The 22,124-nt window shown below is 58.9% G+C and overlaps 1 protein-coding gene across 4 annotated transcripts; it reads left to right on the forward strand.

Moving 5' to 3' along the window:
• Positions 1 to 1,550: 1,550 nt before the first annotated feature.
• Positions 1,551 to 20,919, forward strand: LOC123853890 (angiotensin-converting enzyme). 4 transcript variants are annotated; one of them, XM_045888688.3, is made up of 25 exons: positions 1,552 to 2,394; positions 2,928 to 3,095; positions 3,688 to 3,784; positions 4,450 to 4,593; positions 5,059 to 5,250; positions 5,796 to 5,893; positions 6,271 to 6,443; positions 6,834 to 7,057; positions 7,372 to 7,516; positions 7,814 to 7,912; positions 8,160 to 8,282; positions 8,609 to 8,820; positions 9,474 to 9,610; positions 10,478 to 10,636; positions 10,909 to 10,996; positions 13,000 to 13,143; positions 13,300 to 13,491; positions 14,649 to 14,746; positions 14,950 to 15,122; positions 16,948 to 17,171; positions 17,482 to 17,626; positions 17,941 to 18,039; positions 19,576 to 19,698; positions 20,041 to 20,228; positions 20,397 to 20,919. In XM_045888688.3, the coding sequence occupies exons 1-25, from the start codon at positions 2,122 to 2,124 to the stop codon at positions 20,624 to 20,626; spliced, it is 3,948 nt and encodes a 1,315-aa protein (XP_045744644.1). In that variant the 5' UTR covers positions 1,552 to 2,121; the 3' UTR covers positions 20,627 to 20,919. The 4 variants fall into 4 exon arrangements, with proteins under 4 accessions (XP_064438300.1, XP_045744644.1, XP_045744646.1 ...); XM_064582230.1 differs by lacking the exon at positions 4,450 to 4,593 and having other exon boundaries at positions 1,551 to 2,394; XM_045888690.3 differs by lacking the exons at positions 1,552 to 2,394; positions 2,928 to 3,095; positions 3,688 to 3,784; ... (2 more) ...; positions 5,796 to 5,893; positions 6,834 to 7,057 and having other exon boundaries at positions 6,273 to 6,443.
• The last annotated feature ends 1,205 nt before the right edge of the window (positions 20,920 to 22,124 follow it).

Here is a 22,124-nt window from a genome sequence, read left to right on the forward strand (position 1 = left end):
GGGATGAGATTCTCTTCCAACCCATTTACCTTTGCTCCTATTATTTTTCAATGAGGCAGAGGCTGTTCCGTGCTGAACTCAGTCCCTAACCCAGATGTTATGAACATCACAATGCCACACAGACCTGAGAATGGACCAGCCTGCTCTACTGTCCTCCTACATCGGGTTCTCAGATGGAAGCTCTTCAGAGGCCAGTCCAGGCTGAAATCTACTTCCCTCCTGCTTTCCTTGGGTTTCTTCTTTGACAACAGAGAAAGGCTCCCTAGTTAGAAGCTAAGCCTCAGGCTCTTTTTCCACTCCATCCATCCTCCCCCACCCTGACCCTTCCTTCAGGGCCTGAAGGGGTGTGAGACTCCACACCGGGCTCCCCCCACCCCACCACTGCAAGTCACCAGTGGAGACTCCTCCCTCCCAGAAGACAGCTGCTCACTTGTGTGCACGTGGCTCATTGCCCTCAAAGCGTGGAAAACCAAGCTGTTAGGAACACCCAAGAGCCACGTGGTCCTGAGAAGGAGAGCCCAGGCCCACTGCTTCACCCTCGGCCTGGGCCCTCCCCCTTGCTAGGGCAGCTCTAGTCACAGGGGTCCACCTAGCCAGCCCTGAGGTGCACCAGTGTCCCTTGGCATGAGGAAGAGCCAGAGGGCCCCCAACTATCCACCCTCTTCCCCCCGCCTGTCCCCCCCACACCCAGTTTCAGGACAACACCAACCTGCCTCCCCTTCTGGAGCAGTCACCTCTACCCCATCATCTTTCACACACCTCTCCCTGGCACCATGTCATCTGATGTCATCTCAGGGGTACTCAGGTCACAGCCTCCTGCGCACCCTCCATATGACAAGGGGAGCCCATGTTTCCCTCGGAGCCTCAGGCACTGTCCCCACACAGATCCTCAGGATTCCCAACTTCCTCAGCAGCTGAATGGGTTGGGGAACCACCCCAGTTGGTCCCTTTCCTGCTTCCTCTTCCTTCCACTACCCCTCCCACACCCTTGTCCAGGTCTGCTAGGGTATAGGGTCCTCCCACCTCTGGGGACAGACACCGTGGTGCTGAGGAGTTAGGGGAGGACCCTCAGCTTCCACAACCACCTCAAGCAGATGCCACTCTCTTCCCTCCCTGTGCTTGTCCCTTGGAGGGACACGTGGATGACACAGGAAAAGAATGATGGCTAGTGTGGAGACCTGAGGTGACTTGGAGCAAGCCACTCAAACCTGAGTCTTAATTTCTTCATCTGTCAGCGAGGGGGTAATTCTCATCTTGGAGGCTCATCTTGTAGTCCGAGAAAGCTGCAAGTCTGTGTGGTGGTTTTCGCCTAAGCCCCTGACAGCTCGTGTCCCCAGTGGGAAAGGGGCATGGGCGCCAGCGCTCCTGTGCCTCTAGAACAGCCCCTCCGTTCTCCCCCCTTTCCTGGTAGTCCCCCCGCCAGTCCCCGGTGAGCCTCGGGGCAGCACGTCGTGTCCCCCCCCCCCCCCCCCGCCGCCGCCGCGCCTCCAAAGTCGAAACTTTCCGCGGCGGGTGCAGGCCACACCCCCTCCCCCTGAGGCCTGGTGAAGAAGCTGGACCGGGTGACCGATCGTTAACCCCATCTCGGCTGCACTTGCGGCGCCGCGGACGGCTTCCCCACTTTGTCCCTCCGGAGCCCAGAGAGGCCTGGGGCGGTTAGGCCGGGAGATTGAGCCCCGGAGACTGCGGGGCTCCCGGGTGCCTGCGCCGAGGCTGGGTGATGGCAAGGAGAGGGCACCGTGTGCAGGCTTGGGTGTTCCGGCAAACTGCTGGCTCCCTCAGCCTCGGAGGTGTGTGTGTGCCGGGGGGGGGGTCCCCCTTTCCAGCCTCCTCTGTGAGAGCCTGACCTGAGCCCCATCCGCCACCCCCCGGGCTGCAGCTCGCGGGGGGCCGCCTTGGCCCCTCCCCGGGCAGGCGCCCCTGCCCAGGCGGGCCAGGAAGCGTCGGTCCCCGCCCCGCTCGCTTAGGCCCGCAGCCGGGGGACTCTGGAGTCGGGGAGGAAGCGCGGCGGGGCGGGGAGGTGGGGGTGTGTCGGAAGGCGGCGGCGGGGTTTTATAACCCGCAGGCGAGCGCCGCGCGGAGAAGGGGCAGCGCCGCGCACCGCGCACCGCGCACCGCGCCATGGGGGCCGCGTCGGGCCGAACGCGGCGGGGGCCGCCGCCGCTGCTGCTCCTGCCGCCGCTGCTGCTCCTGCCGCCGCTGCTGCTGCCGCCGCCGCCCGCCGCCCTGGCGCTCGACCCCGACCTGCAGCCCGGAAACTTTGCCGCCGACGAGGCCGGGGCGCAGCTCTTCGCGCAGAGCTTCAACTCGAGCGCCGAGCTGGTGATGTACCAGAGCACGGTCGCCAGCTGGGCGTACGACACCAACATCACCGAGGAGAACGCGCGGCGCCAGGTGGGCGCGCGGGCCCGGGGCGGGGGCGGGGCCCCGACGCCCAATCACAGGCCTGCGGCCGGGCGCTGGGGGGCGGGGAGTCACCGCCGGGCGCGCGCCCCCCGACCCCGCTGCGCCCCATCAGGCGGGCGGTGGGTGTCCCAGCATGGTACTGGGCGCATGGTCCGTGCCCAATCCAAGAACCAAATGGATAAGGGCTGGCTCGCCTGACCTCGAGTCACCCCGGGTGGCAGCGCCCTGGAATGACATCGGGCTGGGTCAGAGGGTGCCGGCTCTGCTCTAGGCCCTCATCCTCTGCAGCCTCAGCCTACCCACCCCTCTCTCACTGTTCCTGTCACTGCTCATCACTATTTACCCTCCCCTCCGCCCGCCTCTCTTCCGGCCCCAGTTTCTGCTCCACCGCTCACCTGAGGCAGATTACCCCGGCTCCTGACCCCCCAGAGGAGAGAGCAGTGCTCCCACAAGCCCCAGTGTCCAGGAGCCCCTGGTCTTCCCAGCGCCATGGTCTCCCGTGTCCCCTCCCGTGCCCACAGGAGGAAGCAGCCCTGCTCAACCAGGAGTTTGCTGAGGTCTGGGGCCAGAAGGCCAAGGAGCTATACGATCCAATCTGGCAGAACTTCAGCGACCCAATCCTGAGAAGGGTCATCAGCGGTGTGCGCACCCTGGGCCCTGCCAACCTGCCTGTGGAAAAGCGGCAGCAGGTGGGCCTGGCGGACCTGAAGGGTGGATGCCGAAGTGGCCAGCATGCCTTCCAGGGCCGCCGTGTGCTGGCGGTGGGGGAGCCTGGCAGGAAGGGACCCTGGGATCTGTATGTGCCCTGACCGTAGGGGAAGCCTCGGTGAGCGCAGAATGGCTCCCTGCAACATTGATTTCCCTTGGAGATGGGGTATAGAAAGCGAAATTCAAGTAAACAGATGAAAGGGGGGTTTTCAAAATTTCTCCATAGTCCGGTGTGGTTTGTGAGCTTCCGAAAGATTGAGGAGGACTGAGAAGCCATCGAGGACAGAGAGTGAGAGGGATTTGCCCTCCCTGCAAGGTGGTGACCAAGCTTGGACTTGAACCCCATCCCAAATTCTAAGGACACTTGTTTCCACCTCCACAGACTGTCTCCACGGAAAGGGAAATCAGTATATTAGTGATCAGACGTGTCCTGAGTGCCACGAGGGAGGGGCCTTGCCCAAGCCACCTCCCCTCTCCGGGCCTCCATTTCATCCCAGCAAACAGAGGAGGGGGCCGCCCCATTGTCCGTGGGGGCTGTTCGCTGCTAACGTTGCCTCCACTCTAACCCCCCAGTACAACTCTCTGCTAAGCAACATGAACAGGATCTACTCCACAGCCAGGGTCTGCTTCTATCCCAACAAGACTGCCATCTGCTGGTCCCTGGACCCAGGTATGGCTTTGTCTCTACTTGTCTCTCTCTGCTAGGGCTACCCGGCCCTTCCCCACTGCTCTGCGGCACCCAGGAAGAGGGTGTGTTTCATGGGTGGGCCCACGGAGGGAGTGGGTAAACCCAAAGGCATTGATCTCCAATTGGGGCTGGACTGTTGGAACCCCCCACACCCCTGCTTCTCCTGGCACACTGATTCCTGAAACCTCCAACCTCCAACTCCCACCCCACCCCCACCCCCATGGGTGCTTTGGCCTCTCCCATCCCCACTAGCCTTCCTCCTGGCTGTTTGGCTTTTCCCTTTCATGGGTCCTCTCAGTCTCCCAAGGGCCCTCCACAGGCCCACACCGACACCCCCATCCACTAGGCAGCCTGAAGTTAGCCATTCCAACCAATGAGCCGTGAACGGTCTGTCTGGGTTTTGGCCTCTGGATGGCCTCTTGGTGTCCACTTAGAGCCTCACTTCCCTAGGGACAAGGGCCCCTCTTGGGTGCTTGCCTTGTATAGCTCCCAGCCCCATCCCACCCAGCCTGCAGGCGGCCCTTGGCTTGGGGGGCATCCTGGTGTTGAGGAAGCAGGTAGAGATGGTGAGGACTGGCGTGGGAGGTCTACTGACGAGAGCTGCTGCCTTCAGTGGAAGCAAGTGACCCCGCTCACCTGTGTCTCAGAGCTCACCCACATCATGGCCATCTCAAGAAACTACGCATTGCTGCTCTATGCCTGGGAGGGTTGGCACAATGCGGTGGGCACCCCGCTGAAGCCCCTGTACCAGAACTTCACTGCCCTCAGCAACGAGGCTTACCAGAAGGATGGTGAGTTGACCCACCCCATCCGTGGCGTGAGTCAGTGCTTCCCTTCCCAGCTTGCCAGGTGCTCTCCCCATCCATGGTCCCCACGGAGCCTGACCCGAGGCAGACAGAGCAGCTGTTACAGTGACTCCATATACCAACTCAAGGTCGCACAGCTAGTGGATGGTGGGACCGGCTTGAGCCCCATCTGCCTTCCTCGGGGGCTGGGGGCTGCCGTGTGGCCCTCACGCTGCCCCTCCTGGCACATGTCGGAGCCCTAACCCTCATCTTTGCCTCTCTGGGATCTATTTAGCTGGAGCTGGAACAACCCCTGGTGGGAAAATCATAGAGCAGCCGTCCCCAAGGCATTTTTTCCAACTAGCTGGCAGGTACACGGGCCCCGAGCCAGGAGGATGGCGACGTAGGAGCTGGCCAAGGAGGTACCAGAGCCTTGGGCCTGAGCTGCACCTTAACACCCCCCCCCCCCAGGCTTCTCAGACACAGGGGCCTACTGGCGCTCCTGGTATGAGTCACCCACCTTCGTGGAGGATCTAGAGCACCTCTACCATCAAGTAGAGCCCCTCTACCTGAACCTCCATGCCTACGTCCGCCGTGCGCTGCACCGCCGATATGGAGACAGATACATCAATCTCAGGGGACCCATCCCTGCTCACCTGCTGGGTAAGGACACTGCCTCGCCTCCACGTGCAGCCCACGGGTCATCCTCCTCGTGTCTCATGTTTTAGAGCACCGTCCTGTGCACTCCCCCCCCATAGGAGCCCACGTGGCTCACCCCACGACCCGGTAAAGCAGGTGGCCCTTCTCAATCATGACCCTGCTTTTCAGACGGGGAGCCCGAGCCTTGAGGCGCGTAGACTTGGCAGAGGGCGGAGAACAGAGAACTGGTGAAAGGTGGAGCTAGGAGTCACACTGCAGACTTTGACTCCAGGTCCAGTGGGGGAGGAATAATCATCTTAGATTCTGTCCCAGGAAGCAAGCCCGGGGTTGGCAAGTGATGCTGCTGGGGTCCCTCCCGCTGGTGCCAGGGTTCTTGCCAACCCCGGGGAGCCTGGAGCATTCGGGAGCATGAGTGGGCCTGAGGTGTCAAGCAGGCTGCTACCTTGAGTGCCGAGGGCCCGGGTGCCAGGGACCCAGGGGGCTGCTCAGTGACACACATGGGGAAGCAGGCAGGGAGCTAAGCTGACTGGCTCCCTTCCTCTGTCTAGGGGACATGTGGGCCCAGAGCTGGGACAACCTCTATGACATGATGGTGCCTTTCCCTGACAAGCCGAGTCTCGATGTTACCAGTACAATGGTGAGGAAGGTAAGCTCGGAGTCGGGCCGGGGTGGGGGCAGCAGGAAAGCGTCTGACATGGGGAGAGGGGCAGGAAGAAGTCACGGGAGGGAGATGGGTCCCCCCCTTTCTACAGAGCAGCAGCCTGGAGTGTGCGTACAAGCAGTGAGCTGGGGTCTGTGTCTGGGGTGAGGCGCCAACCCCTCCCTCCAGGACCCCGCAGGTGGGGTGTGGCCAGCCGTCTACTTTTGCTTAACCACTGTGGTTAGTAGGGGCCCTGCCTCTGGGAAGGGAGGCCACAAGAGCAGAGACTCCCTTCGTGGGCAAGGAGCTGAGCTGGATGGGAGCCACAGTGAACTCCCACAGCTGGTCCCTGACCTGTGCCTGCACCCCTCCCCCCCAACCAGGGTTGGAACACTACGCACATGTTCCGGGTGGCAGAGGAGTTCTTCACCTCCCTAGGCCTCTCTCCCATGCCTCCTGAGTTTTGGGCAGGGTCCATGCTGGAGAAACCAACCGACGGACGGGAGGTGGTGTGCCATGCCTCTGCCTGGGACTTCTACAACAGGAGAGACTTCAGGTCTAGACATGGGAGGGGAAAGGGGGGTCTGGAGCTCCAGGAAGGGTGGGCAGCCTGGGCCCAGAGAAGCCAGTTCCCAGAACCACCTCTACCCCCAGCCCCAACACTGTTTGGGGGGGCTGGGTCTATTCCAAGGCTATTGGGCATATGAGACCCCTTAGGCCACCTTCCCTGGGCCGCTTTGACAGGTGGCAGCTCTATACTTTGGAGTGGAGGAAGAAGGCCCTGAGTGTGGGCTGGGGCAGGGCAAAGATCTGTGTTTCCACCAGCTCCTTCGAGGCCCAGGGCAGTGCCCAGCTGGCTCCTTTCCCTTAGGTACCAGCCTCCCCACGCTCTGGTCCTTGCCCTGCCCTGTCCTTCACCCTCACCCTCGCCATCTCCCTGCCCCAGGATCAAGCAGTGCACACGGGTCACTATGGACCAGCTGTCCACGGTGCACCACGAGATGGGCCACGTGCAGTACTATTTGCAGTACAAGGAGCAGCCTGTCTCCCTGCGCCAAGGGGCCAACCCTGGCTTCCACGAGGCCGTCGGGGATGTGCTGGCGCTCTCCGTCTCTACTCCTGCACATCTGTACAAAATTGGCCTGCTGGACAATGTCAGCAATGACATGGGTATGGGGGGTGGAGAGGACCCAGCCTGGCCCCACCCCATTCCATCCCACAGCGGGACAGCTTGCCCACGCTCCCACCTGCCCTTCCTGTCTCTGCCTCTCCGCCCCAGGTCAGGCAGGTGTGGGCATCCACCTGGAGCCTCACAGCTCACCCCAAGTCCCAACTGGACACTGCCCAAGGGCCCTCTTCCAAGCAGGGCTCCATGGTCGTGAAAGCCGGCCTTCCGTTCTCTTCTGCATCTGCCAACCCCACCCTATCCTAGCTGGACCCCCGTCTCCCTCTGACCTCTCTCTTTTCATCTCCTCTTCCAACAGAAAGTGACATCAATTTCTTGTTGAAGATGGCACTGGAAAAAATTGCCTTCCTGCCCTTTGGCTACTTGGTAGACCAGTGGCGTTGGGGGGTCTTTAGTGGGCGAACCCCCCCTTCCCGCTACAACTTTGACTGGTGGTATCTTCGGTGAGTAAAGAGGGATCAGGAAGGGCCTAACCCCAAGTGGCCCTCCTCCCTCTCCTGGGCACCCTGGAGCCTCCTGCTTCCATCAGCCCGGTCCCCTCCTCTCTAATGTTGTCTCTACCCTTTTCTGTACCCATTCTTTCCTACCTAAACTCCCTCCTCCAGGAAGTCTTCCACAATTCAACAGAGGGGGAAGGGATGGCCTGGTGGGACTGCCTGCTTCACAGTGTTTTCTGCAAAGGCTAAGTCAGCCTGTTTGCAATGCTTATGTCCTAAATCAATTGAACCATCCTCCTCTAGAACCAAGTATCAGGGGATCTGTCCTCCAGTTGCCCGAAATGAAACCCACTTTGATGCCGGAGCTAAGTTTCATGTCCCAAATGTGACACCGTACATCAGGTACCAGTGCCCCTCCCCCCACACCGTTAGTCCCCCCCCTTCTCAGGGCTGCTCCCCACACTCTTCTGGCTCCCCACCCCCACCCAAGGGTCTGGGATTTAAGTGGGCCTCTGTCTCTAGCCAGGCTTGGTTCTCTCTTCTCCGCCAAGGCAGCCCCTGTGGTCTGGCCTCTGCCCTGTGAGGGGCTGGATGGTTCCTGGGCGAAGGGCCCCCCACCATTTGCCCTAACGCCCCCTTGTGCCTGCAGGTACTTCGTGAGTTTTGTCCTGCAGTTCCAGTTCCATCAAGCGCTGTGCAGGGAGGCGGGCCAACAGCACCCCCTGCACAAGTGTGACATCTACCAGTCCACACAGGCAGGGACCAAGCTCCGGTGTGTAGGGGGAGCAGGAGGGCAAGTGGGCGATGAGGGGAGAGGGGGCGAGGAAGACGCGTCTGGGAGACAACCAGCTGCCCATGGGAAAACCACAAGGCCCTGCTGGGGGAGGGTGACTTCCTTCCCACCCCCTTCTTTCTCTCATCGAGGATTTACGGAGTAGGCCTTCTGGCTGGCATGGGACAGGACGATGTCCCTTCCCCCTTGCCAGAGCTCCTAGTCCCCAGAGTCTTAATGTTGCCGTTCTGGCAGGCCAGTGGGGGTCAGAGGTGGGCCGGGGCCAGTATCTGACGCTGGCCTGAGCCCCCTGTGCCCACCGACAGGGAGGCACTGCGGGCAGGCTCCTCGCGGCCCTGGCAGGAGGTGCTGAAGGAGGCGATTGGCACAGATACCCTGGACGCTCAACCCCTGCTTGACTACTTCCAGCCGGTCTACCAGTGGCTGCGGGAACAGAACGAGCGTCATGGGGAGGTGCTGGGGTGGCCGGAATACCAGTGGCGGCCACCGATGCCCAATAATTACCCACAGGACATCGGTAAAGCCCGGAGTGAGGGTGGGCCGGGTGCTAACGTAAGTTCTCGGTTCTGGGCTCTAGACCCAGGCTCCTGGTCTGGTTCCTGGTCAGCTGCTCCCTGCTGGGCCCCGGCGCCCTGCCCCAAAAGACCATGCAGCGCTCTCAGCTTATCCCAGGGCCCTGGGGTGGGAATGGGCATGTCTTGTCTCCAGCATTCTAGGGAGGGTGTGCCCACCCCCCGGGGGCAGGCTGGTGGGCACACTGCTCTATGAGGTCACATTGCGGGCTCCACTCTTATTGGCAGGGGGGCTTATTGGCTACAGGGCTCTGCTCTCCTGCGGCCATGGGCCAAGGTTGGGCTGCCCCAGGACTGCCCAGCCTCTTCCTCCTCCTGCTCTGCTGTGGGTACCCCATGCTGGTCCCCAGCCAGGAGACCACCCACCAGGTGACAACCAGCCAGGCAGTAACCAGCCAGGCAACAACCAGCAGCCAGACAACAACCAGCCAGGCAACAACCGACAGCCAGACAACCCAGAGCCCAAGTGGGACCAGCTGGGGGGCGGGGCGGGGCCTGCGGGGGAAGGAGCAGGAGGCCGGGGCAGCGGCAGGCTCGGGCCACCCGGCAGCAGAGGGCGAGGGGAGGCCTGTCTGTTTCCCTCCACTCTGTTCCGCAGGCCTGGTGACCGATGAGGTTGAGGCCAGAAGGTTTGTGGAGGAATATGACCGGAGATCCCAGGTGATATGGAACGAATATGCCGAGGCTAACTGGAACTATAACACCAACATCACCACAGAGACCAGCAAGATCCTGGTAGGGGCCCTGCCCGTGCCCCATGCTCATGCACACACACACACGCACGCACACACTCATGCACACACTCATGCACACGTGCAGCACACGTGCGTGCTCCTCCCCCCAGGGACCGAGCCTCAAAACCCAAGACAGAGCAGAGAACAGGCTGCCCCCTCCCTCCCTCGGTGCAGGGGGTTGGGCGGAGGGGGAGGCTGTCAGAATTTGTGAAAAATCCAGATGGAATATTTAAAATAATACTCAACTTCAGGTTTGGGTGGGCATATACTCAATGCCTAAAAAGGTTGTCTTTTTTTAGCAAGCGATCTGTTGTTCGTAGTAGAATGATTTGCCCAGACACAGGTGAGGCTACAGGTGGATTTTTAGGTTGAAAGCCCCTGTTCGCCGCCACAGTAAGGACTAGCTGCCCCTCACCCCCCTCCCCGCCTGTGTGGTGAGCGCAGGTGACACAGACGTGAGCCACAGAGAACCAACGTTTCTCGATGGCCACTGTGTGCTTCACGGCTGTTGCCTCCTTTATTCCTCAACAGCCTTTGCAAAACCAGTGATCTTGTTCCCATGTTATAGATGGGACCCTGAAGCTCAGAGAGGCCATAGAACTAATACCAGCCTGTTCCCATCCGAACAGGATACGGGGCAGGGGGGGACTTCCCCTTCTGTCTACCAGGATATGTCTTGCGTGATACTGGGTCTCTGCTGAGGGGCACACACTGCATCCAAGACATTCTGGACAGTCCTAGTGGAAGAGCAAAGGCAACAACTTGATAAAACTGCCCTCCCCACTCTAACCCCCAGCCCCTTCCACTCCCCCTGTGGCCCCTCCAAAGCTCCTGGGCCTCAATGGCACGGTTCCCCCTGTGCCCTCAGCTGCAGAAGAACATACAGATGGCAAACCACACCTTCAAGTTCGGCACCTGGGCCAGGCAGTTCGATGTGACTAACTTCCAGAACACCAGCATCAAGCGGATGATAAAGAAGATTCAGGACCTAGAGCGGGCAGCGCTGCCTGCCAAGGAGCTGGAGGAGGTATGTGGCTTGCGGGGAGCAGGGAATGGAAGGTCCAAGGTCAAGACCAGGTCCCAGCTCGGGGGAGTGAGCCCAGCACAGGGTCTGGCCTTCCTGCTCCTGCTTCTTCCTCTATCTGCCATGTTGACATCACCTGCAGAATTCCTGAGAAGGCGGCACCTTTGAGAACACGCTCCCCCAGCTCCACAGGTCCCCCCCTGCCCATGATGGTGCCTGGGGCAGGACAGGCAGCAAAGGGGTGCAGCTTGCTGCCTCTCTCCTTCCTCCTGCAGTACAACCAGATCCTGCTGGACATGGAAACCACCTATAGCGTGGCCTCGGTTTGCCACCCCAACGGCACCTGTCTGCAGCTGGAGCCTGGTGAGCTACGCGGGGAATGGGGGCAGGGCTGGCCCATGGAGGGGGCGGTCAGGGGCTCCTAACTCATGGGGCCAGCATGCCCAGGGGATTCACTCCCCTGTTTTCCACCAATGGGGGCTTCTCTGCCACCACTGAGGATGGGCACCTACTTCATCTCTGCTCTAATCACACCCCTCCCTTGGATCCGCGCTTCTGCCCCCTCTGGGTCCCCCCTGGACTCCTCTCTTTTCCTCTCTGCACTCCGCCCTTCAGAGTAGGAGATACTTCAGATTTGTCTGCCGAGTGCTGAGACCCCCAACTAGGGATAGTAACTCTAGGGACCTTCCTTCCTTCACCCTACCCATGTCTTTCCCACCTTCTCTGGCCTCCTCCTTGCCCCCCACACCCCCACATTGAGGCCACAGCTCATGGAACCCACTTCGAACCCGCTCGAAGGAATGCACCGGCTCTTGCTCATTCCCTTCCTCTCTCCACACCGGCTGGTCCTTCTTAGCTTCCCCCCGGCCTTTGGAAGAGCTCACCCTGGACACTCGAGTACCTGCACCCAGATATGTTCTGTCCTCCCTCTTGACCCACCCTCGCAAGGGTTGGGGAGCCAGGGGCATAAACATTCTTCCTGAGGAATCGCTACCCAGAAACCATCTCTTCCTGGCCCTCTGCCCAACTCCCATATTAGAACAATGACAAATAGAGGGGAAATGGAAAATAAACAGGAGAGAGAGGCAGTTTTCCTGAGACAGGGTTTGGCCTGCGGTTTGTATACATGGGGATGCACGCACCCTGTTGCGGGGGTGTACGTCTGCCTGTGTGCATTTGTGTGTGCACGTGTATGTGGAAGAGAGTAACCTTCAGCCTCTCCCCGCTGCCCCCCGTCAATTAGCCTCTTAATCCAGGCCCCGGCCATCAGATCACTGCCATTAGTAAAATGAAGAAGCACCCACAAAACAGAATACTCACATCAGCAGAGGACAGAGGTGAAATTCTCAAAATACATTTTTTTTCCCCAAACAATTCACTTGAATGTACTCTCTCTGTGAGAAGTAGATATCACGAAGCATATTCCAAAACAGGGAGAAAGCACGAGTCAGATAGGGAGATGCAGCTGGCCCCGCGACGGCATCCACAGCCTTGCAGCTCAGGCCGGGTGGCCAGGAAGGGGAGCCACCCCGGGTCTGTGTGGGGTCCGGAAGTGACACGTGAGCTCAGGCCCTCCTCGTCCCAGCTCCGCCAGGTGCGTGTCAGCTCTGTGTAATCCATATGGAGGAGGCTGCACGCACAGTGTGGCTTTGACCGGACACAGACCCGGGACTCTGGGCTCCCGGACGGCGCTGGGATGGCTCTCTGTACTTTGTCTCCACAGCCATCCTTGTATTCCATCTGGCTCACTAGCAGTTCGTACAAATGTCCTGGGCCCCATGAAGACTCAGAGACCAATGAGGCACACTCCCTGCTCAGGGCCCTTGTGCTCCCATTTGACTTTTGCACCCCCCCCCCATGAGTGTTGGCTTATCCCCATTTGAAAGATAGGGGAAGAAGAGTCCCGTGACTTGCGAGGTTATTCTGGGGTCAGTGGGAGACTAGACAGGAACTCAGGTCTTGTGCCCTCCAAGCCACTTGTCCCTCCCACGGAGGGGGTGAGCAGGAAATCCGTGGCGAGCGGCAGTTCTGGAGTCCGAGCCTTTGGTTTGTGCCCGGCTGGGCCACTTCTTGGCTGGAGGGGCCCCCGCCATGTCACCAGCACACTCATGTGAAAGCCAGTGCACCCCTCATGGGGTTGTTGCAACCCTGAGAGGATGTGGGTGCCCCCTGAGCCCTGGGCCGGCCCCGGGAAGCCTCTGTAGAAAGCGCCCGAGCCTTTCTCCCATGTTACTAGACTGGCTGCCTGGACAGGCCTCTTCACGGGACCTCCCCAGCTTGACCCCAGCTCCAACTGAGTCCACTTTATAGGAGGTGGGAGGTGAGCCAAGGGCTGGAAGCTTGAACCGTTCAACCCCTCCCCGCAGATGTGACGAATCTCATGGCCACATCCCGGAGATATGAAGACCTGCTGTGGGCCTGGAAGGGCTGGCGAGACAAGGTGGGGAGAGCCATCCTCCCTTCCTTCCCCAAGTATGTGGAACTTGCCAACAAGGCTGCCCGGCTCAACGGTGAGTTCCTCCAGCCAATATTCCCGGCTCTCGGGCCCCAGCCCTGCTGGGGCCCTCAGGAGGGTCCTCTGAGCCTCCTAAACTCGGTGAGAGGGAGGTCCCTAGAGGAGGTGGGGCGGAGGGTGCTCAGGGAATGGTCGGGTATCCCCTCTGCAGGCTACGAGGATGCAGGGGACTCCTGGAGGGTCATGTACGAGATCCCGTCCCTGGAGCAAGATCTGGAGCAGCTTTACCAGGAGCTGCAGCCGCTCTACCTGAACCTGCACGCCTACGTGCGTCGGGCCCTGCACCGCCACTACGGGCCCGAGCACATCCACCTGGAGGGCCCCATTCCCGCTCACCTGCTGGGTGAGGACAAGTACTGGGGCGGGGACGGGGAACAGACGCCGTGAGGGAGCGTGGGGCCAGTGCTGCCCAGGGGGCAGAGGGCAGCCTGGGAGGGATCTTCAGAGGGCCCATCAGGTGGAAAGAGTGAAGATTTGAGGCTGAGGGAATGTTGCCAGGGCTGGGGTGGGGTGACAGCTGGGTGTGGGGAGGCAAACCTCTGCTTGCCTTGAGCACCTCATTTGCTACGGAGCCACAGGGTACAGACCACCCAGGTGGAGCTGTGGGGGAGCTCATAATATTGTTGCAGGAGACCGTATCACCCATCCCAGCTCAAGGCAGCATGATGCTGGGGGTGGTGGCGAGGAAGGGGCTGGGAGTGAGAACCGGGGCCTCCCCGAGAGGCGGCACGTGAGCAGAGCCTTGAAAGATGAGAGAAGCTCCGACAGATGGAAAAATAGTGGCAGTAGGGACAAGGGCAGAAAGGACGCTCAGGCTAAGGGGAGTTCGGAGCACAGAGGACAATATGGAGAATGTAGATCCATCACGACTTTTGGACCCTCGTGTTTCCAGGGCTTGTAAACTCAGATGCCCTGAAGGCAGGAAGTAGGCGGTGGGAGACAGTGAGAGATGACAAGGAGGGGAGCAAAGCAGAGGCTCCCGGGTTCCTGTCCCTGTCCAGCCACTGAGGACACAGCCCTGGGAGACTTGTTGCTGTGAGCAGAGAGGCCAGACAGGGCCACAGACCATTTATCAAACGAGGGAGACCCCAGAAAGCTCGTCCAGGTTTGGGGAGCTTGTAGCCCAAGAGCCCAGCCATCCTTGATCCCGCTCTGGTGAGACCAAGAATATCAGAGGGAACATCAGCTTGATGACTGAGAAACACAGACCCCGTAGGGGAGGCTCCATGCCCAAGTGGCCCCAGGAGCAGGGGCAGATCTGGGGCTTAGAACTCAGACCTCGGCACTCAGAGCAGGTAAGGATTGGTGCACTGGATGTGCAGGCTGAAGACGATGTGTGTCGAATGCCCAGCACAGTTTGCAAACAGTAGGTGCTCAAGAGACGGTGTTAAGATCCTGAGGCTGGGATCCAGTCCCCTTCCATGGGTGATGGTGCTGAGTCTAAGAAATAACATCCGTCTCTCCTCTCTCTCTGCCTTCTCTTCCCCTACCTGCCTCCAGGGAACATGTGGGCTCAGACCTGGTCCAACATCTATGACTTGGTGGTGCCCTTCCCTTCAGCCCCCAAGATAGATGCCACAGAGGCCATGATAAAGCAGGTGCACACTGGGCCCCTCATCATACTTCTGCTCCTCCAGGGCAGCCCCAGGGCACGGGGGAAGGGACACCTCTGCTTCAGTGGGAGAGGGCCCTCTGATTCAGGAATTCCCTCTGGCTTGGCCCTCTCCCAACCCCCACTCCGACTGCAGCACACAGTCCGTCCCCTTAGTCCCCAGTTTGGCAGAGCTCCCTCTGCTTGCAGGGCTGGACACCCAAAAGGATGTTTGAAGAAGCGGACAATTTCTTCACCTCCCTGGGGCTGTTGCCCGTGCCCTTTGAGTTCTGGAACAAGTCAATGCTGGAGAAGCCGACTGATGGGCGGGAGGTAGTGTGCCATGCCTCTGCCTGGGACTTCTACAATGGCAAGGACTTCAGGTGTGTCCAGGTAGTAGCCAGGGGACAGTAGCCTGAGCCCAGTGAGCAAGGAGATGAGCCAAGTAAAGGTCCTACTATTGTCCCCTCAGCCAGAGCAAGCAGAAACAAGTGCAGGGACCAGAGCTTAGGATGGAGGGTCAAATGCATTGGGCCTGACCCCAGCTTGGCCATTGGCTTCCGGAGGGAGAACCTTGACTACCAAGCGAGGTTCTTCTCAGACACTGGCCAGTCCTGGGTGTGAGCACTGTGTGAACTGCCCAGCCTTCCCTCATCTGGAGTGGCCTCTGCATATAACAGGCCATCTCCCTGGCTACATGTGCCTTGACACAGAGAGGTACCTGAGGACACTGGGGGCACTTCACATACACACTGACAGAGGCTCAGAAGCTGTCTTCGTCAGAGGATCGTTATCTATTGCTGCATAACAAACCACCCCAAAACTTAGTGGTATAAAACAACCATCTGTTTATGTTCATGATTTTATTGGTCAGGAGCGCAGGCAGCATGCAGTGGACATGGCTTACTCCTGCCATACTATGATGGAGAGTCTGATGGCTGGGGATTGTGGGGTGGGGACCAGGTTCTGGCTCTTGGTCGGGTCCCTCAATTCTTCTCCATGTGGCATGTGCTGGGGCAGGAAGGTTCAAGTTGGCTTCTTTACTCACGTGTTGGGTCCTTGGACTGGGATGACTGGAGCAGCTGGGGGTTGACGGAACATCTCTCTCTCCAGGCTAGATTGGGCTTCCTCCCAGTATGACAATCAGGCAGTCAGATTTCCTACCTGGCCGTCGGCATCCCCCAGAAAGAAAGCAAAAACAACCAGGTCTCTTAAAGGCTAAATCCAAAACTGGCCAAGTCACTTCTGCCGTACTTTATTGGCTAAAGCAAGTCACAAGGCCAATTCAGATTCGAAGAAAGGAAAGAAGACCCCACCTCTTGGGAGAAGTGGCAAAGATGACCTGCCATTATTGATGAAGTGTCTTCTTTTAAGAATGGACACAGAGAGGCTAGAACAAAGCAGCCAGGATTCACTGGACTGCCTGTCCTTGGGCCCCTCCTTCAAAGGCATGAGGACTGAGTGTAGGGCTGGATGTAGACAGAATCAAGAGGGTGAGAGCCCTTTTGGGGTGGGGGGCTTCCCTTGTATGGGGAGTCATAGGAGAAGGTGGACAGACCCCAATCTCAATGTAACCAGGATGCTGAGAAGCTCTTCCCTTCCCAATACAAATGACAGAAAAATGGGGTCAACTGAACTGAAGGGCTCTGGTTAGATCCAAGGGAGAATTTCACTGGTTCACAAAAGAGAATGAGGAAAGACAAAGAGGGAGGTGGGACCTCTGGCATGGACGGCTCTGCAGATGACATTTCAGCCCTAGCCAGAGGCGCTCTGGGGTGAATACGTTTGCTGGTGTTGGGCACATGGGATGCAGAATAGCTGAGAATTACTGTTGTTTCCTTCAGGAAGCCTAAGTCTTGGAAGAAACAAAATGTGTGCATGAAAAACCACAGACCCCATGTTCTAGAAAGTCCTGCACAATTAGAGCTGAGTGTTGCAATGCCTCTAGAACAAGTACTTTGCACAGTTAGAAAGCAACATGGCAATGAGGGCTGGAGTTTTCCAGGGCAGTAGGAGAAAGAGGGATGGCCTGAATGGCCATACTTTAGGGGCTTCCACCCCTCAGATTCCCTCTTTCTCAGGCTTCCTGCATACCTCCTTTGGTTTCCCTTCCCCTAATGCTGTGTTCCCTGCATAGAGCATCGATGGGGGTCTGCTTTGTATGCAGTAAGGACAGCAGGTCCCTTTGCCCTGCTCCCCGTGTTCCAGGATCAAACAGTGCACCACGGTGAACATGGAGGACCTGGTGGTGGCCCATCACGAAATGGGCCACATACAGTATTTCATGCAGTACAAGGACTTGCCTGTGACCTTCCGGGAGGGTGCCAACCCTGGCTTTCATGAGGCCATTGGAGATGTGCTGGCACTCTCCGTGTCTACCCCCAAGCACCTACACAGTATCAACCTGCTGAGTAGCGAGAGTGGCGGCTACGGTGAGAGGAATGGGAGGTCCTGGTGGGCAGAGGGACTGAGAAGGGGCAGCGAGCTTGGGAGGCTGCGAGAGGGCCCTTGAGGGCTCACAGGCAGAGGCTGGGGCAGAACAGTGGGGAATAAGGAGGTCACCAGCAGGGTGAGCTGGGAGGATGGAACCCTCAGAGCATCCCAAGAGGCAGGTCGCTAGATCCAGAGAGGCACAGCCTGCTCCTCCCCTCTCCACCCACTGCACACCCATCCTGGCTGAGCTGCTGGAACGGGGCAGGAGGCAGGCAGAGATCTGATGACCAGGCTCCCTTCCTTTGGCAGAGCAAGACATCAATTTTCTGATGAAGATGGCGCTCGACAAGATCGCCTTTGTCCCCTTCAGCTACCTGGTTGACCAGTGGCGCTGGAGGGTATTCGATGGAAGCATCACCAAGGAGAACTACAACCAGGAGTGGTGGAACCTCAGGTTCTAGAATGTTCCTGTGAGGGTGTGGGTTGGGGAGGGGTCTCCGTCAGTGTCTGTGCATGTGGGGGGGGACTGGTGTTTAGAGAGGATATGTGTCTATGAACGACACATGGGTCATGTGTGTGTGTGTGTGTGTGTGTGTGTAAGTGATGAGGTACACAGGGGCTGATTGTGCGCAGAGGCACAACACACCAGAGTGTGGGATGTCCAGTGTAGCTCCAGGGGCAAGGACCTCCCTTTACTTCAAAAACACCAACTCTTCCTGACTTGATTCTCCCCAAACCCTCCCTCCAACGTACCTTTGCCCTTGACAGGCTGAAGTACCAGGGCCTCTGCCCCCCAGTGCCCCGGTCTCAAGGTGACTTTGACCCAGGGGCCAAGTTCCACGTTCCTTCAAATGTGCCTTATATCAGGTAAAGGGGAAGGGAGGAGGCCATTCAGTATTCAAAGTGCTGTCGCTGCGCTGTGGGGAGTTACCTGTCTGGGTGCCCTGGGGGGCTGGCTGCATGACACACTGCCTATAGGTCACTCACCTGAGACCAAGGTTCCCTGTTTTTTCACACTTTTGACGTGATGAGAGCCTCTCCCCTCTAGGCAGTTGAAAAGAGAAACTCTACTATAATTGGCTAATGGTTACGAGACCTTGGTTGGATAGTTAACATTATTAACCATGACCATGATCTTGGCTAGATCATGACCTAAGCACTTTTTGTTTTTAAACAAGATTGTGATTATATAGTAAAGGTACCCTATACTCAACATATTGCCTGTGATATAATTTGAGTTGTGCCTGGAAGAACTTCTATACACTAAAACCAGGGTTAGAGACCCAGTTGGATCCGGGGCCCTCCCTGGGAGAGAAGGGTCTAGAGAAACCTCAAGGGGGAGGGGTCCGGATGTCTCTGAGCTGCAGGGAGCCCAGGCTACCCATGAGGCAAAGCAGTGGGCGGTGAGGGCTGCCCCAGGAGGGCTGTGGCCGCCTCTAGCCCTTGCCACCTGTATTCCCAAGAAGCCCGTGAGGGAGGGTTTGTGCTCACTGTGCCCACCTTTCCACCCTAGCACCTGGCATGATGTCCGCATATAGTCAAGACCTAATACATAAGTGTGGGGTGGGTGAATTGTGTTCCCAGAGAGAAAGCCTGCTCAGACGTTCCAGAGAGCAAGTCATGGGCAGGGGACCAAGGGGACACAAGGGCACCTCAGAACAGGCCCAACCTGAACAGTGCACAAGGTTGACTTGTAGGGAGGACCCCCACCTGCCTTCTCCACTGGTTTCCCGCTTCCAGGCTGGCACTAGCTTTCCCATGGAAGCCAGGCCCAAGTGATGGTTAGCTTCTGAGCTTAGTGTAGATCATTCTCCAGGCAGGGGCGGGCAAAGGAGACACATTCCAAATTCTGACCAGCAACCTTGGCAAAGCACTTTTAAGAAATGCCAGAAAAGTCAGTGGCACATGGCTTGTGCCCAGCATTCAAAGTGGGAGGCCCGCACTGCTGGTTTGGGACATTCTGAACCAAGTGTGGAGAAGTTGCTCTGGCCTTGACCAGCAGATTTCTACCAGGGAATCCCTGCTGTTTGGGATAAAGGAGATCATTTGGGCTGGCTTCCTTGCCCAGACCACCCTGCCAGGTGCACGTGACACTGGACGCAACACCTGGCCTCTGCTTGCATCTACCCCAGGAACTGAGACCTCACTGCCTCGGAAGCAACCTGCCAAATCTTTGAGGGGCTCTGCCCTGACCCTTCTCACCCATGAGTGATCCCCAGAGCTCCTCAGAACAGTCTTTCCGAGATGTAGAGGGAGCCTCTCGGGGGGGGGGAGGGGGCGGGAAGGCATGGAACTGGGGAATCTTGCTGACCCTGCAGACCAGAGGGTGCCTGTCTGCGGAGGAAGGTGAGGGGCACAGGTCGCCAGCCACCCCACCCCATGCCTCGCTGCCCTCCACGCCAGGTACTTCGTTGGCTTTGTCATTCAGTTCCAGTTCCACGAGGCTCTGTGTCAGGCGGCTGGCCACAAGGGCCCCTTGCACACATGTGACATCTACCACTCTAAGGAGGCAGGGAAGCGCCTGGCGTGAGTCTTTGGCTTTCTTTTGACCATTTTCCACACTCTAACCCCTCAGCTTTGAGGAGCCCGGTGGGGCTCTTCTGGGAACACATGCCATTTGGGGGCCTGGGCTGGGGATCCCAGGTGGAGTCTGTGCCATCCCAGTAGGGAAGTAGAGCCCTCTGGGCCCTGGTCTTCCCTCCCCTACTCCCACTCCCACCCCCAGACCTGCCCAGGCCCTCCCAATCCTGAAGGAGTTTGAGACTGGGCGGAGGGGGTATGGAGGGTGGGAATTAGGCTGAGGGCAGGAGGGGTGAGCCTCCCCGCCTGTCCTTCTGACTCAGTTTCCCTTCTTTGGTGCTCCCCCAGGGATGCCATGAAACTGGGCTTCAGTAAGCCGTGGCCAGAAGCCATGAAGCTGATCACTGGCCAGGCCAACATGTCCGCGTCAGCCATGATGAACTACTTCAAGCCGCTGATGGACTGGCTCCTCACCGAGAACGGGCGGCACGGGGAGAAGCTGGGCTGGCCTCAGTACAACTGGACGCCCACCTCCGGTACTACTCCCTGTGCCCCTGGGCCCCAGGCCAGCCCCCAGAGCTCACCCAGGGCTGGGCCCCTCCCCAGTTCGGGCAGCCTGCAGTCCGACCTCCGAGCCGGGACAGGGAAGCCAGCCTAAGCTGCCGGCCTGCCCACCGCCTGCTCTCCTTGCTTCCCCTGCCCAGCTCGCTCGGAAGGCCCCTTCCCGGGCACCGGCCGCGTCAACTTCCTGGGCCTGGACCTGGAGGAGCAGCAGGCCCGCGTGGGCCAGTGGGTGCTGCTCTTCCTGGGCGTCGCCCTGCTGGTGGCCACCTTGGGCCTCACCCAGCGGCTCTTCAGCATCCGCCACCACAGCCTCCACCGGCCCCACCGCGGGCCCCAGTTTGGCTCCGAGGTGGAGCTGAGACACTCCTGAGATGACCAGGTCGGGCTGGGCCTGTGGGGGAGCGTCTGCCACCGAGAGACCAGACTAGGGGCACGGGCTCGTAGGCAGAGGACCCACCGCCCCTCTCATGCCTCACCCCAGCCCGCCCTCCTCCTCTCACCCTGTCGCTCCTCACCGTGCCTCGAATCCTGTGCTGACAATCCGCCCTCCAGACCACAAACCCCCACGGTCCCTGCCCCCAAGTCCCCGGGCAGCAGGCCGCCTAACGTGGAGCCCCCCTCCCAGTCTCTCTGTGAATACAATTAAAGGACCTGCCTCCCCCATCTGAGTCTGTGTCCCTCGTGGGGAAGCCAGGGGCAGGCACAGGGACGCTGTCCCGCCTCCTGGCAGTCAAGTGGGTCACTTCACTGGGCGTCTTCATCCTCCTCCAAGAAGAGCCTGGGAAAATGCCCCGGCGCTCTGGCCCCAGCACCCACCTCTAGCCCAGGCAGTCAGCCAATGTCCTGCCTCGGCAGGCAGCCCCTGCCAGCCTCGGCACCCACCCAAGGGGACTCTGGGAAGCAAAGGGGGAGCAGACATTCTGGGCTTCCGGCCTTGCGTTTCCAGTGCTTCAGGAGCACTGCCCCAGCTGTTCCCATAAAATGGCAGGTCCTCAAGATGGAAGGCTCCTGGCTGTCCTCTGGGTCCCTGAGGGGGAAGCCTTGCACGTGTCTGACTCACTGAGGGTGCAGAACTGTTCCCGTTAGTCACCTCAGGCTCCTGCCTGCCCCAGCTCCGTGTCCACTTGTGTTACCAGATGTGTTACCAGACAGAGCTCCTTGAGTATTGCCCATGGGGTCCCGGGCCAGATCCCTTCACCTCAGCTGGAGAGGGGCCCTAAATGCTGGAGCTTGGCAGGAGCTAGTGCTCAGGTAGGGATTAACTGCCGGAGGCCACCCCTGCCCTCCCCCAAGCTCACGCTCTCACCCTGAGCCTTCCCTCAGAAAGCCAAGGTGGGCTTGAGGGACTAGAATTTTGAGGGACGCTTTAATACCTTTATTATAGAAAATTCGGAAAATACAGAAAACTATAAAGAAGGTTAAAGCCCTTTATATGAACACCAAAAGACAAGCACCGTTGACAGTTGACTTTCCACTGTTTTTTTCTCGGCACATATTTTAAATGAGATCCTAGTATATCGACAGTTGTGTATCCTTTTTCCAGTTAACATACAATCTATTTTTCAGATATTTAAATGCCAAGTCTAGAACCTGGTCAAATAGAAGTTGGCAGTTTTCCAGGGCCAGAGGCTCCCATTGTAAGCCTGGTTCTCTCTGTCAGGACCCTGGGCCCAGAGCCTGTCCCCGGCTTTGCTGAAGCTTTGACCCCACCCAGGCCAAGCCCCCAATGACTGTCCCCCAGTATCCTTTAGTCCGCAGTTTTTTTTTACCCCCCAGTCTCCAGCTGCTATGTGTGTCTGTGTTTGTGTATTTGTGGGCATGCTTGTGTGTGTGTGTGTGTGTGTGTGTGTGTTGTGGGTAGACTAGGT

Source organism: Mirounga angustirostris, unplaced genomic scaffold, assembly GCF_029215605.1.
Source record: "Mirounga angustirostris isolate CCGP_5_RB_7025 unplaced genomic scaffold, mMirAng1.0.hap1 SCAF_17, whole genome shotgun sequence".
In the NCBI taxonomy this organism is placed as follows: Eukaryota; Metazoa; Chordata; class Mammalia; order Carnivora; family Phocidae; genus Mirounga; species Mirounga angustirostris.